The sequence below is a fragment of the Neomonachus schauinslandi genome, chromosome 11 (assembly GCF_002201575.2).
Source record: "Neomonachus schauinslandi chromosome 11, ASM220157v2, whole genome shotgun sequence".
NCBI lineage: Eukaryota > Metazoa > Chordata > Mammalia > Carnivora > Phocidae > Neomonachus > Neomonachus schauinslandi.
This window is the reverse complement of record NC_058413.1, coordinates 8,780,778-8,795,195: the sequence shown is the minus strand read 5'-3', so window position 1 is coordinate 8,795,195 and position 14,418 is coordinate 8,780,778. Positions and strand designations below refer to the sequence as shown.

The 14,418-nt window shown below is 41.5% G+C and overlaps 1 protein-coding gene across 1 annotated transcript in view; it reads left to right on the top strand.

Moving 5' to 3' along the window:
- Nucleotides 1–4,189: 4,189 nt before the first annotated feature.
- LOC110576179 (solute carrier family 22 member 10-like) overlaps nucleotides 4,190–14,418 on the top strand; it is a 34,510-nt gene continuing 24,281 nt past the window's right edge. Inside the window, 3 exon segments of the mRNA XM_021685251.2 lie at nucleotides 4,190–4,513; nucleotides 4,515–4,595; nucleotides 5,865–5,968. Coding sequence (XP_021540926.2) covers nucleotides 4,190–4,513; nucleotides 4,515–4,595; nucleotides 5,865–5,968 — 509 coding nt within the window.

Here is a 14,418-nt window from a genome sequence, read left to right as displayed (position 1 = left end):
ACACAACCTAACCCTACACCTAAAGGAGCTGGAGAGAGAACAGCAAATAAAGCCTAAACCCAGCAGGAGAAGAGAAATAATAAAGATCAGAGCAGAAATCAATGAAATAGACACCAAAAGAACAGTAGAACAGATCAACGAAACAAGGAGCTGGTTCTTTGAAAGAATTAACAAGATTGATAAACGCCTGGCCAGACTTATCAAAAAGAAAAGAGAAAGGACCGAAATAAATAAAATCATGAATGAAAGAGGAGAGATCACAACCAACACCAAAGAAATACAAACAATTATAAGAACATATTATGAGCAACTCTATGCCAGCAAATTAGATAATCTGGAAGAAATGGATGCATTCCTAGAGATGTATCAGCTACCAAAACTGAACCAGGAAGAAATAGAAAACCTGAACAGACCTATAACCACTAAGGAAATTGAAGCAGTCATCAAAAATCTCCCAACAAACAAAAGCCCAGGGCCAGATGGCTTCCCAGGGGAATTCTACCAAACATTTCAAGAAGAATTAATTCCTATTCTTCTGAAACTGTTCCAAAAAATAGAAATGGAAGGAAAACTTCCAAATTCGTTTTATGAGGCCACCATTACCTTGATCCCCAAACCAAAGACCCCATCAAAAAGGAGAATTACACACCAATATCCTTGATGAGCAGGAATATGTTCTGTCAAGATCTAAGCACTATCCATTTTTTGATTTGATTATTTATTTTTTGGGTGTTGGGTTTGAGAAGCTCTTTATAGATCTTGGATACCAGCCCTTTATCTGCAGAAGACATGGAAAGACACTTCTCTGAAGAAGACATACAAATGACTAACAGACACATGAAAAAATGTTCATCATCATTAGCCATCAGGGAAATTCAAATCAAAACCACATTGAGATACCACCTTATACCAGTTAGAATGGCAAAAATGGACAGGGAAAGAAACAACAAATGTTGGAGAGGTTGTGGAGAAAGGGGAACCCTCTTACACTGTTGGTGGGAATGCAAGTTGATACAGCCACTTTGGAAAACAGTGTGGAGGTTCCTCAAAAAATTAAAAATAGAGGTACCCTATGACTCAGCAATTGCACTCCTGGGTATTTACCCCAAAGACAGAGATGTAATGAAAAGAAGGACCATATGCACCCCAATGTTCATAGCAGCAATGTCCGCAATAGCCAAACTGTGGAAAGAGCCGAGATGCCCTTCAACAGATGAATGGATAAAGAAGATGTGGTCCACATATACAATGGAATATTACTCAGTCATCAGAAAGGATGAATACCCAACTTTTACATCAACATGGATGGGACTGGAGGAGATTATGCTAAGTGAAATAAGTCAAGCAGAGAAAGTCAACTATCGTATGGTTTCACTTATTTGTGGAATATAAGGAATAGCATGGAGGACATTAGAAGAAGAAAGGGAAAAATGAAGAGAGGGAAATAGGAGGGAGAGATGAAACATGAGAGACTATGGACTCTGAGAAACAAACAGGGTTTTAGAGGGGAGGGGTGTGGGGTGATGTGTTAGCCCGGTGATGGGTATTAAGGAGGGCACATACTGCATGGAGCACTGGGTGTTATACGAAAACAATGGATCGTGGATCACCACATCAAAAACCAATGATGTATTGTATGGTGACTAACATAACATAATAATAATAATAATAAAAAGATCTAAGCACTACTAGGTATTTACCCAAAGGATATAAAAATACAGATTCAAAGAGGCACATGAATCCCAATGTTTATAGCAGCATTATCAACACTAGCCAAATTATGGAAAGAGCCCAAATGTCCACTGACTGATGAATGGATAAAGAAGATGTGGTATGGGGCACCTGGGTGGCTCAGTTGGTTCAGCCGCTGCCTTTGGCTCAGATCATGATCTCAGGGTCCTGGGATCAAGCCCCACATCAGGCTCCCTGCTCAGCTCTGTTCTCTTTCTCTCGCTCTTACTCACTCTCTCTCAAGTAAATTAAAAAAATCTTAAAAAAAAAGAAAAAGAAAAAGAAAAAAGATGTGGTATATATATGCATGGAATATCACTCAATTGATGTCTTAATTTAGGGTATGGACTAAATGGGTGATGGTGTTAAGGAGGGCACTTGATATAATGAGCAGTGGGTGTTATATGTAAGTGATGAATCACTAAATTCTACTCCTGAAACCACTATTATACTATAAGTTAACTAACTAGAATTTAAATAAAAGTTTGGAAAAAAGAGATGTAAGCACTGGTTAATGTAAGCTTTGCCCCTTCTTCATCTCTATCTGATTCCCAGTGGTTGAGCCCTACAGTTTCCCCCGGTAATCCCATGAGATGAGACCTGACTGGGGCTTCTGGGAAGCAAATCCTAATGCTGAGGAAACTGATGTCTACCTTGGGTTCTCTTTTTCTCACTGGAGAAACTGTAGGATCGGGGTGGAGGCTTCTCGGTGTGGTGTTGTGTTGGCATGGAGGAGGGGCAATATGGTCAGAGTGTAGCCACTCCTCTTGCTCTTCTAATGTGATCTTGTCAGTCCCTGTGGTTCAAAGATTGCTTCAGCCTGACCTCTGGGTTCTGGGATTTTCACAACGGTGTCTTTCTATGGACAGTTGGTAGTTGGTCTTCTTTTGAGGCGGACTGAAGGTAAGAACAACCTATGTTACCATCTTGATGATATCACTCCCCTATATTATTATTTGTATATAACAATTTTTAATTAGCAGAAGTTGAAAAAAGTGGAAAATAGTTTAGTAGTTGCCAAAGGTAGAAAAGAAAATGACAGGAGCAGGAGGGAGTTGCGTATACACGAGGGATGCCAGTGGAGATAGAACTGTTTGGTATTTTGATTGAGCTGGTGAGAACACTAACCTGCACATGTGATAAAACCATATAGTACTAAATACACACACATACACATAAGTACTGGTGAAACTGAGGAAATCTGAATAAGATTAGTGGATTTGATTAGTATCAATATCCCAGTGTGATATTATACTATAGTTTTGCAAACTATTACTATTGGGGGAATCCAGGGGGGCTGCACAGAGCTTCTCCTTATTTCTTACATCTGCATGTGATTTTACAATAATCTCAATAAACATGTCAATTAAAAAATACCTAAAGGATTAGAAGTTTATACCATACAAACTGTAGGTACAAGAAACTTGGAATGGCTATATTAGTATGAGAAAACACATGCTTCTAAAGAAGCCTCATTCATAATGATGAAATCACCAATTAAGGATTCTAAACACGAGCACAGAAAAGATCCTCAAATATATTATGTAAGTGAATAAATAAACCTGAGGAAAAAAAACCCTTGCATGGACTTACCATGTCCTTCCTCCTGTATCTACTTTGCAAGGAATCTAAAATTACCATGAGTTCCTGGTGTGATTTATTTTATTTAATTAATTTATTTTTTTAAAGATTTTATTTATTTTTTTGAGAGAGAGAGAATGAGAGACAGAGAGCATGAGAGGGAAGAGGGTCAGAGGGAGAAGCAGACCCCCGCTGAGCAGGGAGCCCGATGTGGGACTCGATCCTGGGACTCCAGGATCATGACCTGAGCCGAAGGCAGTCGCTTAACCAACTGAGCCACCCAGGCGCCCATCCTGGTGTGATTTAAACAGAAGTGCATTATCAGTCACTTTTCAGTAGTAATTGCACCACATTCCACTTTGTTCTAATTAAAAACAAAGGATAGTATATCTTAACTATTTTAATTTAAATTCAGTACCAAGCAAGAAAAACACTTGCTTTTTATTCTTTCCACAGAAAAATCACACAGCCATTCACTTTTTGTCTCTCAAACTCCATATTCTGGAAATGACTGAAGATTGCATGGCAAGCTTATTTTAGTTTATTTGGAGAGTTGTGTACATGCCAAAGTCCAATGCTCACTCAGAAGATCACTGAGGACAAGCACAGAGTAAAATTTTCAAAGAGTAAAATTTTAAACAGATTTCTTTGTCAACGTTAGAAGTGTCTCAGGTAAATAAATTTCTCTGTGACTTTATTAAAAAATTAACATCTCCTGATTCTAGGACTGGGGATACTGCTTCCACTGCTCTGTTGTAGGAATGATTGATAAGAAACTGGCACTGACTTAGTGTGAATTAATGAAAGGAAACTGTTTTCTCTCTTTGAACTTCTCTCCATAAAGTCTCCTCTTGAGGACAACCTGTGTTCACACTCAATGGCCTTTCAGGAGCTCCTGGATCAAGTTGGTGGCCTGGGGAAATTCCAGATCCTTCAGATGGTTTTAATTCTTCCCTCTTTTATGATGATAATCTGTCAAATATTGTTGGAGAACTTCACTGCAGTCATTCCTAGTCATCGCTGCTGGGTGCACATCCTTGACAATGACACAGTTTCTGATAATGATACTGGGATCCTTAGCCCTGATGTCCTCCTGAGAATCTCCATCCCACTGGACTCAGACCTGAGGCTGGAGAACTGTCACCGCTTTATCCATCCCCAGTGGCAGCTTCATCATCTGAAGGGAACCTTCACCAACATGACTGACCCAGCCAGACAAAGAGACTTGTCTGGATGGCTGGGTGTATGACCAAAGCTCCTTCCCATCCACCATTGTGACTGAGGTAAGAGGCCCCATTTACCTCTTATGAATATACAGTCTGGGTGTTTATTTTTTTGTTTATTTATTCATAGAATTTCTTTTCTTTTCTTTAAGATTGTATTTATTTATTTGATAGCGAGCGAGCGAGAGAGAGAGTAAGAGAGAAGGCAAGCACAAGCAGGGGGAGCAGCAGAGGGAGAGGGAGAAGCAGGCTCCCCCCTGAGTATTGGGGCTAGAAGTGGGGCTAGATCTCAGGACTCCTGAGTCATGACCTGAGCCAAAGGCAGATGCTTAACTGACTGAGCCACCCAGGTGCCCTGGGTGTTTAGAATAACAGGATAAATATGGTTCAAGTCTTTTAGTTATTGTGTAGATACTGTAGTCAGCTCTCTTTCATTCTTTCAGCAAATAGTGATTGTTTTATCTTTTTTTTTCATTTAAATTTTAGCTAGTTAACATATAGTATAATATTGGTTTCTGGAGTAGAATTCAGTGATTCATCACTTACATACAACACCCAGTTTTCATCACAACTAGTGCCCTCCTTAATACCCATCATCCTTCTAGCCCACCTCCCACCCACCTCCTTCCATCAACCCTCAGTTTGTTCTCTATAGTTAAGTGTCACTTATGGCTTGTTTCCCTCTCTCATTTTTTTCTTTTCCCCTTTCCCATATGTTCATCTGTTTTGTTTCTTAAATTCCACATATGAATGAGAGCATATGGTATTTGCCTTCTTAACTGCCAAGCACTTACGTTGAATTTGAGGCCAGTGAAATCAACCAACTAGACATGAATTCCACTAAATATAGTGTGAATACTAATGATTAGACAAGTAAATACTTGATAAAATGTGTGAAAAGTTATTTTTGGTCACTTGTTCTCAGCCTAGTTGCAAATTGGAAGTACCTGTATTAATTAAAAAAAAAAATCTCCATGCCCTGGCTACTTCTCAGAGAAGAAAACCAGGGTGTTACACTCAAGGTAGGAAATGTAGGCATCAGTATTTTAGACAATCTCCTCAGTGTTTTTAGTGTGTGGCAAAGATTGAGAACCACGGAGGTATGGAGTGCTAAGCGAGTATAAAGATTGGCCCTAATATAACCTAGAAGATTTAGTTGAGGATTTCTAGAGAAAGTCATGCTTAAATTGAGACTTGGGTGATACAGGTAAGTAAATGTAGGGAAGGGAGGCTGGACAGTGTGTCCACTGACTGCTGTTGCAGCAGGTGAACACTGAGGGACTGTAAGCTGCTGTGAAACTCCTCTGTGCTGATTTCCTTCTCTTCCAGTGGGACCTAGTATGTAATTTTCAGTCACAGAAATCAATTGTTCAATTCTTATTCATGGCTGGAATGCTGGTGGGAGGCCTCATAGGTGGTCATCTTTCAGACAGGTGAGTGTCTCCCGATCACTACTGCCCTTATTCTATGGTGTTTTCATCAGCTTATGATTAACTCTTTCATAAAGAAGTGTTTATTGGGTTCCAATATGCAATTTATACTGTTGTGGGTGGCCTTGGTTCCCATGGAGCTAGAGAAGGAAGTGGAGAATTAGAGTCTGTATGATAAGTGCCATTTTGTTGCCACAAATATCTTTGTACAGGACATAGAAATGATATCTCCATAAAACCCATGGGCATTTCAGAACAGTACTTATCAGGAGGTACCATAATACTTCATTTAGAAAGATGAGAAGGAGTTACCTATGGGCAGGGAAAGAAAGATACTCCAAGACAGGGCGTTCAGCTTATTTAAAGGCTCAGATATGGAGAATAGCATTGAAAGCCTTCACCAGGGCTTCTGTGTTAAGTCCCTACTGGACCCACTGAGTTAAGTGCTTGTAAGTTTTCAGACTGATCATCATGCCATGGTTGCCTCACTGTAATTAGTAGACATTTGTATAAAACATAATGAGGTGGTATTGAATTTATATTAAGAAATAATTGTGGTTTGGGGCGCCTGGGTGGCTCAGTCATTAAGCATCTGCCTTCGGCTCAGGTCATGATCCAGGGTCCTGGGATCGAGCCCTGCATCACTCTCCCTGCTATGCTGGAAGCCTGCTTCTCCCTCTCCCACTCCCCCTGCTTGTGTTCCTGCTCTCACTGTCTCTCTCTCTGTCAAATAAATAAATAAAATCTTAAAAAAAAAAAAAGAAATAATTGTAGTTAAATCTGGCTGTTTGATTTTGTAAAAAAAAAAAAGAGGGGGGAAGTGAGGCTTTTTAGAGGTAAATTTTTGCAACCATATGAAGTCATTAATCTAAAGACCTCGGGTGTCATGATTTGTGTTGTGAGAAATTTGAGGTATCCTGTGCCTGGCAATGCCCATCAAGAAGTGGCAGCCAACCATGGCAGGCACACACTCAGGTCTCCCATAGAGGAAATGGGAGACTTAGAGTATCCCTTATCAGCTATTAGAAAAACTTAACTTAATCTTTCAGCTGAAAATTGAGAACTCTGGGTATATCACCCTAAATGTAATTCATAAAATATTACAGGGTCAAAGTGTTGATATTGACCAATCTTTTGACTGAGTCCTTTTTGATAATTCACCATAAAATGCTGATTGATGAGTTTATATGAGCATAGGGTAGTAGATGTGTGTGTGTGTGGGGGGGGGGAGGAAGTGGATATGGCAGGATAGGAGAGTAGAAAATTTGGTGAAGAAGACTGAGCCTTACAGCTAAGCCACAGATTTTGAATTAAACATAGGTAAAAAGCTTCTGAGAGGGGGGGAAAGATGGCGGAGGAGTAGGGGACCCTATTTCAACTGGTCCCCAGAATTGAGCTGGATATCTACCAGACCACTCTGAGCACCCATGAAATCAGCCTGAGATGTAAGATCTGGATCTCTACAAGCAGAATATTCACAGGCGGTTGGTTTTGAGGTACAAAGCGGGCAGCCGTGATTCCACGGGCAGATATTGGAGGATAAACGGCAGCGGGAGGGAGCCCGGCCGTGGGGATCCTACACCGCCGGTGAGTAACAGCCTCGCGCGCTGCGGACGGGCACAGACTCGCAGACCGGTAGCATCATGAAAGGACTTTAGGGCAGCCCCTGGGGCAGAAACCCGGAGTGGCGGGGTCCTGCGGGCAAACTGCAGCCCCCGGGGTGGGAACCCGGATTGATGGGGTCGCGCGGGCGATCTGGGAGCGGCTGGTGGTTTTAGAAGCACAAAGGGCAGAGACAAGCCCAAATCTGGAGGCAGGACTGGGAGTGCTGCAGAGGGGCACACAATCCAGGACGCTGCAGTTTATAGCAGCACGGACAGAAACACAGACGGTGTGGCCTGGAGAGCTCACTGAAGAACAGACTGCAATCTCTCTGCTCTGAGGCAGAGGGTTGGAAATGGTCTCTTCTGCTCTGACTCGTGGAAGAGACATGGAAAGCCGCCAGAGAACAAAAGCCCCCAAAACTGATTCCCGCTGAGCCCATCCCCCACCACAGGGGCACAGGGCAACTCCACCCAAACAGGGTTGCCTGAGTAACAGCGCAGCAGGCCCCTCCCGCAGAAGACAGGCTGGGAAAACAAGAGGCCAGCAACCCTAAGGTCCCAAGAAAACAGGTGCATCTTGCTTGGGTTCTGGTCAATAATTTGGACTCTATACATTCCCTCAAACACCCATCAACAGAATGACTAGGAGGAGGAGCCGCCAAAATAGAAAAGGCTCAGAGATTATGACTTATGCTGCAGATTTACAAATGGATGCAGATATAACCAAGATGTCGGAGATGGAATTCAGGCTAGCAATTGTGAAGACAATGACTAGAATGGAGAAATCAATTAATGGCAACATAGAGTCTCTAAGGGCAGAAATGAAAGCTGAATTGGCAGAACTTAAAAATGCTATCAATGAGATCCAATCCAATCTAGATAATCTAATAGCTAGGGTAACTGAGGCAGAAGAGCAAATAAGCGACCTGGAAGACAATATAATAGATAAAAAGGGAAAAGAGGAGGTCAGGGAAAAACAACTCAGAATCCGTGAAAATAGAATCAGAGAAATAAGTGACACCATGAAGTGTTCCAATGTCAGAAAAATTGGAATCCCGGAGGGAGTAGAGAGAGAGAGGACTAGAAGATATATTTGAGCAAATCATAGCTGAGAACTTCCCTAATCTTGGGAATGAAACAAATACTCGCATCCTAGAGGCAGAGAGGACCCCTCCCAAGATCCAGGAAAACAGACCAACACCCCGGCATGTAATAGTAAAACTTGCAAATCTTAGAACCAAGGAAACCATCTTAAGGGCAGTTAGGGGGAAGAGATTCCTTACGTACAGAGGGAGGAACATCAGAATAACATCAGACCTATCCACAGAGACCTGGCAAGCCAGAAAGGCCTGGCAAGACATATTCAGGGTACTAAATGAGAAGAACATGCAGCCAAGAATACTTTATCCGGCAAGGCTTCATTTAGAATGGATGGAGAGATGCAGAGCTTCCACGACCGGCAGAAGTTGAAAGAATATGTGACCACTAAGCTGGCCTTGCAAGAAATATTAAGGGGGGTTCTATAAAAGAAGAAAGACCCCAAGAGTGATCTACAACAGAAATTTACAGGTACAATCTATAAAAACAACATCTTCACAGGCAACATGATGATAATTAATTCATATCTTTCAATAATCACTCTCAACGTGAATGGCCTAAACGCTCCCATAAAATGGCACAGGGTTGCAGATTGGATAAAAAGACAGGACCCATCCATATGCTGCCTACAAGAGACTCATTTTGAATCTAAAGATACATCCAGACTGAAAGTGAAGGGATGGAGATCCATCTTCTATGACAGTGGGCCTCAAAAGAAAGCTGGGGTAGCAATTCTTATATCAGACAAATTAGATTTTAAACTAAAGTCTGTAATAAGAGACACAGAAGGACACTATATCATTCTTAAAGGGTCTATCCAACAAGAAGATCTAACAATTGTAAATATCTATGCCCCCAACATGGGAGCAGCCATCTACATAAGCCAACTGTTAACCAAAATAAAGAGTCATATTGATAACAATACGTAAATTGTAGGAGACCTCAATACTCCACTCTCAGCAATGGACAGATCATCGAAGCAGAAAATCAACAAGGAAACAAGAGCTTTGAATGATACATTGGACCAGATGGACCTCATAGATATGTACAGAACATTCCACCCTAAAACAACAGAATACTCATTCTTCTCGAGCGCACATGGAACTTTCTCCAGAATAGACCACATACTGGGTCACAAATCAGGTCTCAACTGATACCAAAAGATTGAGATTATTCCCTGCATATTCTCAGACCACAGTGCTTTAAAACTGGAACTCAATCACAAGAAAAAATTTGGCAGAAATTCAAACACTTGGAAGCTAAAGACCACTCTGCTCAAGAATGTTTGGGTCAACCAGGAAATCAAAGAAGAACTTAAACAATTCATGGAAATCAATGAGAACAAAAACACATCGGTCCAAAACCTATGGGATACTGCAAAGGCGGTCCTAAGGGGGAAATACATAGCCATCCAAGCCTCACTCAAAAAAATAGAAAAATCCTGAATTCACCAACTAACTCTACACCTTAAGGAACTAGAGAAAAAGCGACAAATGATGCCTAAGCCATGCATTAGAAGAGAAATAATTAAAATTAGAGCAGAAATCAATGAATTAGAAACCAGAAACACAGTAGATCAGATCAACGAAATTAGAAGTTGGTTCTTGGAAAGAATTAATAAGATCGATAAACCACTGACCAGACTTATCCAAAAGAAAAGAGAAAGGACCCAAATTAATAAAATTATGAATGAAAGGGGAGAGATCACGACTAACACCAAGGAAATAGAAACAATTATTAGAAATTATTATCAACAACTATATGCCAATAAACTGAGCAATCTGGATGAAATGGAGGCCTTCCTGGAAACCTAAAGCTGCCAAGACTGAAATAGGAAGAAATTGACAACCTGAATAGGCCAATAACCAGTAACGAGATTGAAGCAGTGATCAAAAACCTCCCAAAAAACAAGAGTCCACGGACTGATGGATTCCCTGGGGAATTCTACCAAACATTCAAAGAAGAAATAATACCTATTCTACTGAAGCTGTTTCAAAAAATAGAAACAGAAGGAAAACTTCCAAACTCATTCTATGAGGCCAGCATTACCTTAATCCCCAAACCAGGCAAAGACCCCTTCAAAAAGGAGAATTTCAGACCGATATCCCTGATGAATATGGATTCCAAAATCCTCAACAAAATCCTAGCTAATAGGATCCAACAATACATTAAAAGGATCATCCACCACGACCAAGTGGGATTTATCCCCAGGATGCAAGGGTGGTTCAACATTCACAAATCAATCATTGCGATAGAACACATTAATAAGAGGAGGGAGAGGAGGTGGAGCAAGATGGCGGAGGAGTAGGAGACCTGGATTTCGTCTCCTCTCAGGAATTCAGCTGGATAGGGATCAAACCATTCTGAACACCTATAAACTCAACAGGAGATCGAAGAAAAGAATAGCAACAACTCTCTGAACAGAAAAGCGACCACTTTCTGGAAGGTAGGACATGCGGAGAAGTGAATCCGAGGTGATATTCGGGAGGATAGACGGCGGGGGAGGGGCCTCCGTCGGCCGCTTCTGGCAAGTGATAGAGCCGCGGAGCACAAAATCAGAACTTTTAAAAGTCTGCTCCGCTGAGGGACGTCACTCTGGTGGCTAAGTGGGGGGTGGAACCCTCCGGGACAGTGTGGTCTCAGGACCCTGGGGGTCACAGAAAGACCGGGGGTGCCTGAGAGTGGCAGAGCTCCCAGGTAACGGAGCAGGGAAGCCGGCTGCAGAGGCGGAGCCCAGGCGCGGGCTCTCAGCTCGGCGTTGCCATAAACCGTGATCCACGGCACAGTCGGGCCACTGCTCCTCCAGCAGCGACCCAACAAGCGGCAGATCCGGGGAGACTCACCTTCCTCCCCTGGGAGGAGCGGCACGAGAGTGCGCCGCAGGGATCTGCTGGGTTTGGAGACTCCACCCGGGGTCGGGTGCCAGAGATAGAAACGCGCGGTCACAGGCCGGGTGAGCATGGAGTGCAGCTGGAGACCGGGGAGCCGGGAGTGACTGACTGCTTTTCTCTGGGGGCTCACTGAGGAGCGGGGCCCGAGTTCTCGGCTCCTCCAGGGCGGAGATTGGGAGGCCGCCATTTTCACTCTCCGCCTCCAAAGCTGTACGGAAAGCTCGCAGGGAACAAAAGCCCCGGAGAGCAAACCCGAGCAGATTACTTAGCTGGGAGGGGGCAAGGGCGGGGCAATTCTGCCTCAGGCAAAGACATTTGGAAACCACGGCAACAGGCCCCTCCCCAGAAGATCAGCGAGAACAGCCAGCCAAGACCAAGTTTACCGATCAATGAGAACGGCAGAACTCCAGCGCTAGGGGACTACTGCACATAGAATTCATGGCTTTTTTACCATGATTCTTTAGTCTTTCAAAGTTAATTTTTTTTAACTGTCTTTTTAAAAAAATTTTTCTTTTTCCCCTTTTCAACCAACATCTTATCAATCCCTTTTTTAAAAAACATTTTTATTTTTCATTTTTAGAGTCATATTCTATCCCTTCATAGTAGTTACCCATATTTTTGGCATATATATACAAGTTCTTCTCTCTTTAAAATTTTGAGATAGTTTCTTCTAACAGATCAAAATATACCCTAAATCTCTAGTGTATGGTTTTTTTCTACTCCCCTGCCTGATCACATTCTCTCCCTTTTTTCTTTTTTTTTTAAATCCTCTTCTTTCTTTTTTCAAACAACTTATCAATTCCTTTTATAAAATTTTTAATAATTTTCATCTTTACAGTCATATTCCATCCCTTCATCATATCAACCCTTATTTTTGTACATATATAAGTTTTTCTTTCTTTAAAATTTTGGGAGGCACTTTCTTCTAACAGACCAGAATACACCCAAAATCTAGTGTGTGGCACTGATCTATGCACCAGCCTGATCATATTTGATCATATTCTGTTTTTTGTTGTTGTTGTTTTGTTCTGTTTTTGTTTGTTTTTATCTTTCTCTTTCTCTTTCTCTTTTTTTCTCTTTTTCTCTTTTTCCCTTTCTTTTCCCCTGTTTCAGGTCTTTTCTGATTTGTTTAGCGTATATTTTCTGGGGACGTTGTTACCCTGTTAGCATTTTGTTCTCTCATTAATCTATTCTCCTCTGGACAAAATGACAAGACGGAAAAAATCACCTCAACAAAAAGAACAAGAGGTAGTACCAACTGCCAGGGACCTACTCAATACGGACATCAGTACGATGTCGGATCTAGAGTTCAGAATCATCACTTTAAAGATACTAGCTGGGCTTGAAAAAAGCATGGAAGTTATTAGAGAAACCCTTTCTGGAGAAGTAAAAGAACTAAAATCTAACCAAGTCGAAATCAAAAAGGCTATTAATGAGGTGCAATCAAATATGGGGGCGCTAACTGCTAGGATAAATGAGGCAGAAGAGAGAATCAGTGATATAGAATACCAAATGATGGAAAATAAAGAAGCTGAGAAAAAGAGAGATAAACAACTACTGGATCACGAGGGCAGAATTTGAGAGATAAGCGATACCATAAGACGAAACAACATTAGCATAATTGGGATCCCAGAAGAAGAAGAGAGAGAGGGGCAGAAGGTATATTGGAGCAAATTATAGCAGAGAACTTCCCTAATTTGGGGAAGGAAACAGGCATCAAAATCCAGGAAGCACAGAGAACCCCTCTCAAAATCAATCAAAATAGGTCAACACCCTGAAATCTAATAGTAAAACTTATGAGTCTCATAGACAAAGAGAAAATCCTGAAAGCAGCTCGGGAGAAGAGATATGTAACCTACAATGGTAGAAACATTAGATTGGCAACAGACCTATACACAGAGACCTGGCAGGCCAGAAGGGACTGGCAGGATATATTCAGAGCACTAAATGAGAAAAATATGCAGCCAAGAATACTATATCCAGCTAGGCTGTCATTGAAAATAGAAGGAGAAATAAAAAGCTTCCAGGACAAACAAAAACTAAAGGAATTTGCAAACATGAAACCAGCCCTACAAGAAATATTGAAAGGAGTCCTCTAAGCAAAGAGAGAGCCTAAAAGCAACATAGACCAGAAAGGAACACAGACAATATACAGTAACAGTCACCTTACAGGCAATACAATGGCACTAAATTCATATCTTTCAATAGTTACCCTGAATGTAAATGGGCTAAATGCCCCAATCAAAAAACACAGGCTATCAGATTAGATAAAAAATAAGACCCATTGATATGCTGTCTGCAAGAGACTCATTTTAGACCCAAAGACATCCCCAGATTGAAAGTGAGGGGGTGGAAAACCATTTACCATGCTAATGGACACCAAAAGAAAGCTGGGGTGGCAATCCTTATATCAGACAAATTAGATTTTAAACCAAAGACTGTAATAAGAGATAAGGAAGGACACTATATCCTACTTAAAGGGTCTATCCAACAAGAAGATCTAACAATTGTAAATATCTATGCCCCTAACATGGGAGCAGCCAATTATATAAGGCAATTAATAACAAAAGCAAAGAAACACATTGACAACAATACAATAATAGTGGGGGACTTTAACACCCCCCTCACTGAAATGGACAGATCATCTAAGCAAAAGATCAACAAGGAAATAAAGACTTTAAATGACACACTGGACCAAATGGACTTCATGGACATATTCAGAATATTCCGTCCCAAAGCAATGGAATACACATTCTTCTCTAGTGCCCATGGAACATTCTCCAGAATTGATCACATCCTAGGTCATAAATCAGGTTTCAACTGGTACCAAAGATTGGGATCATTCCCTGCATATTTTCAG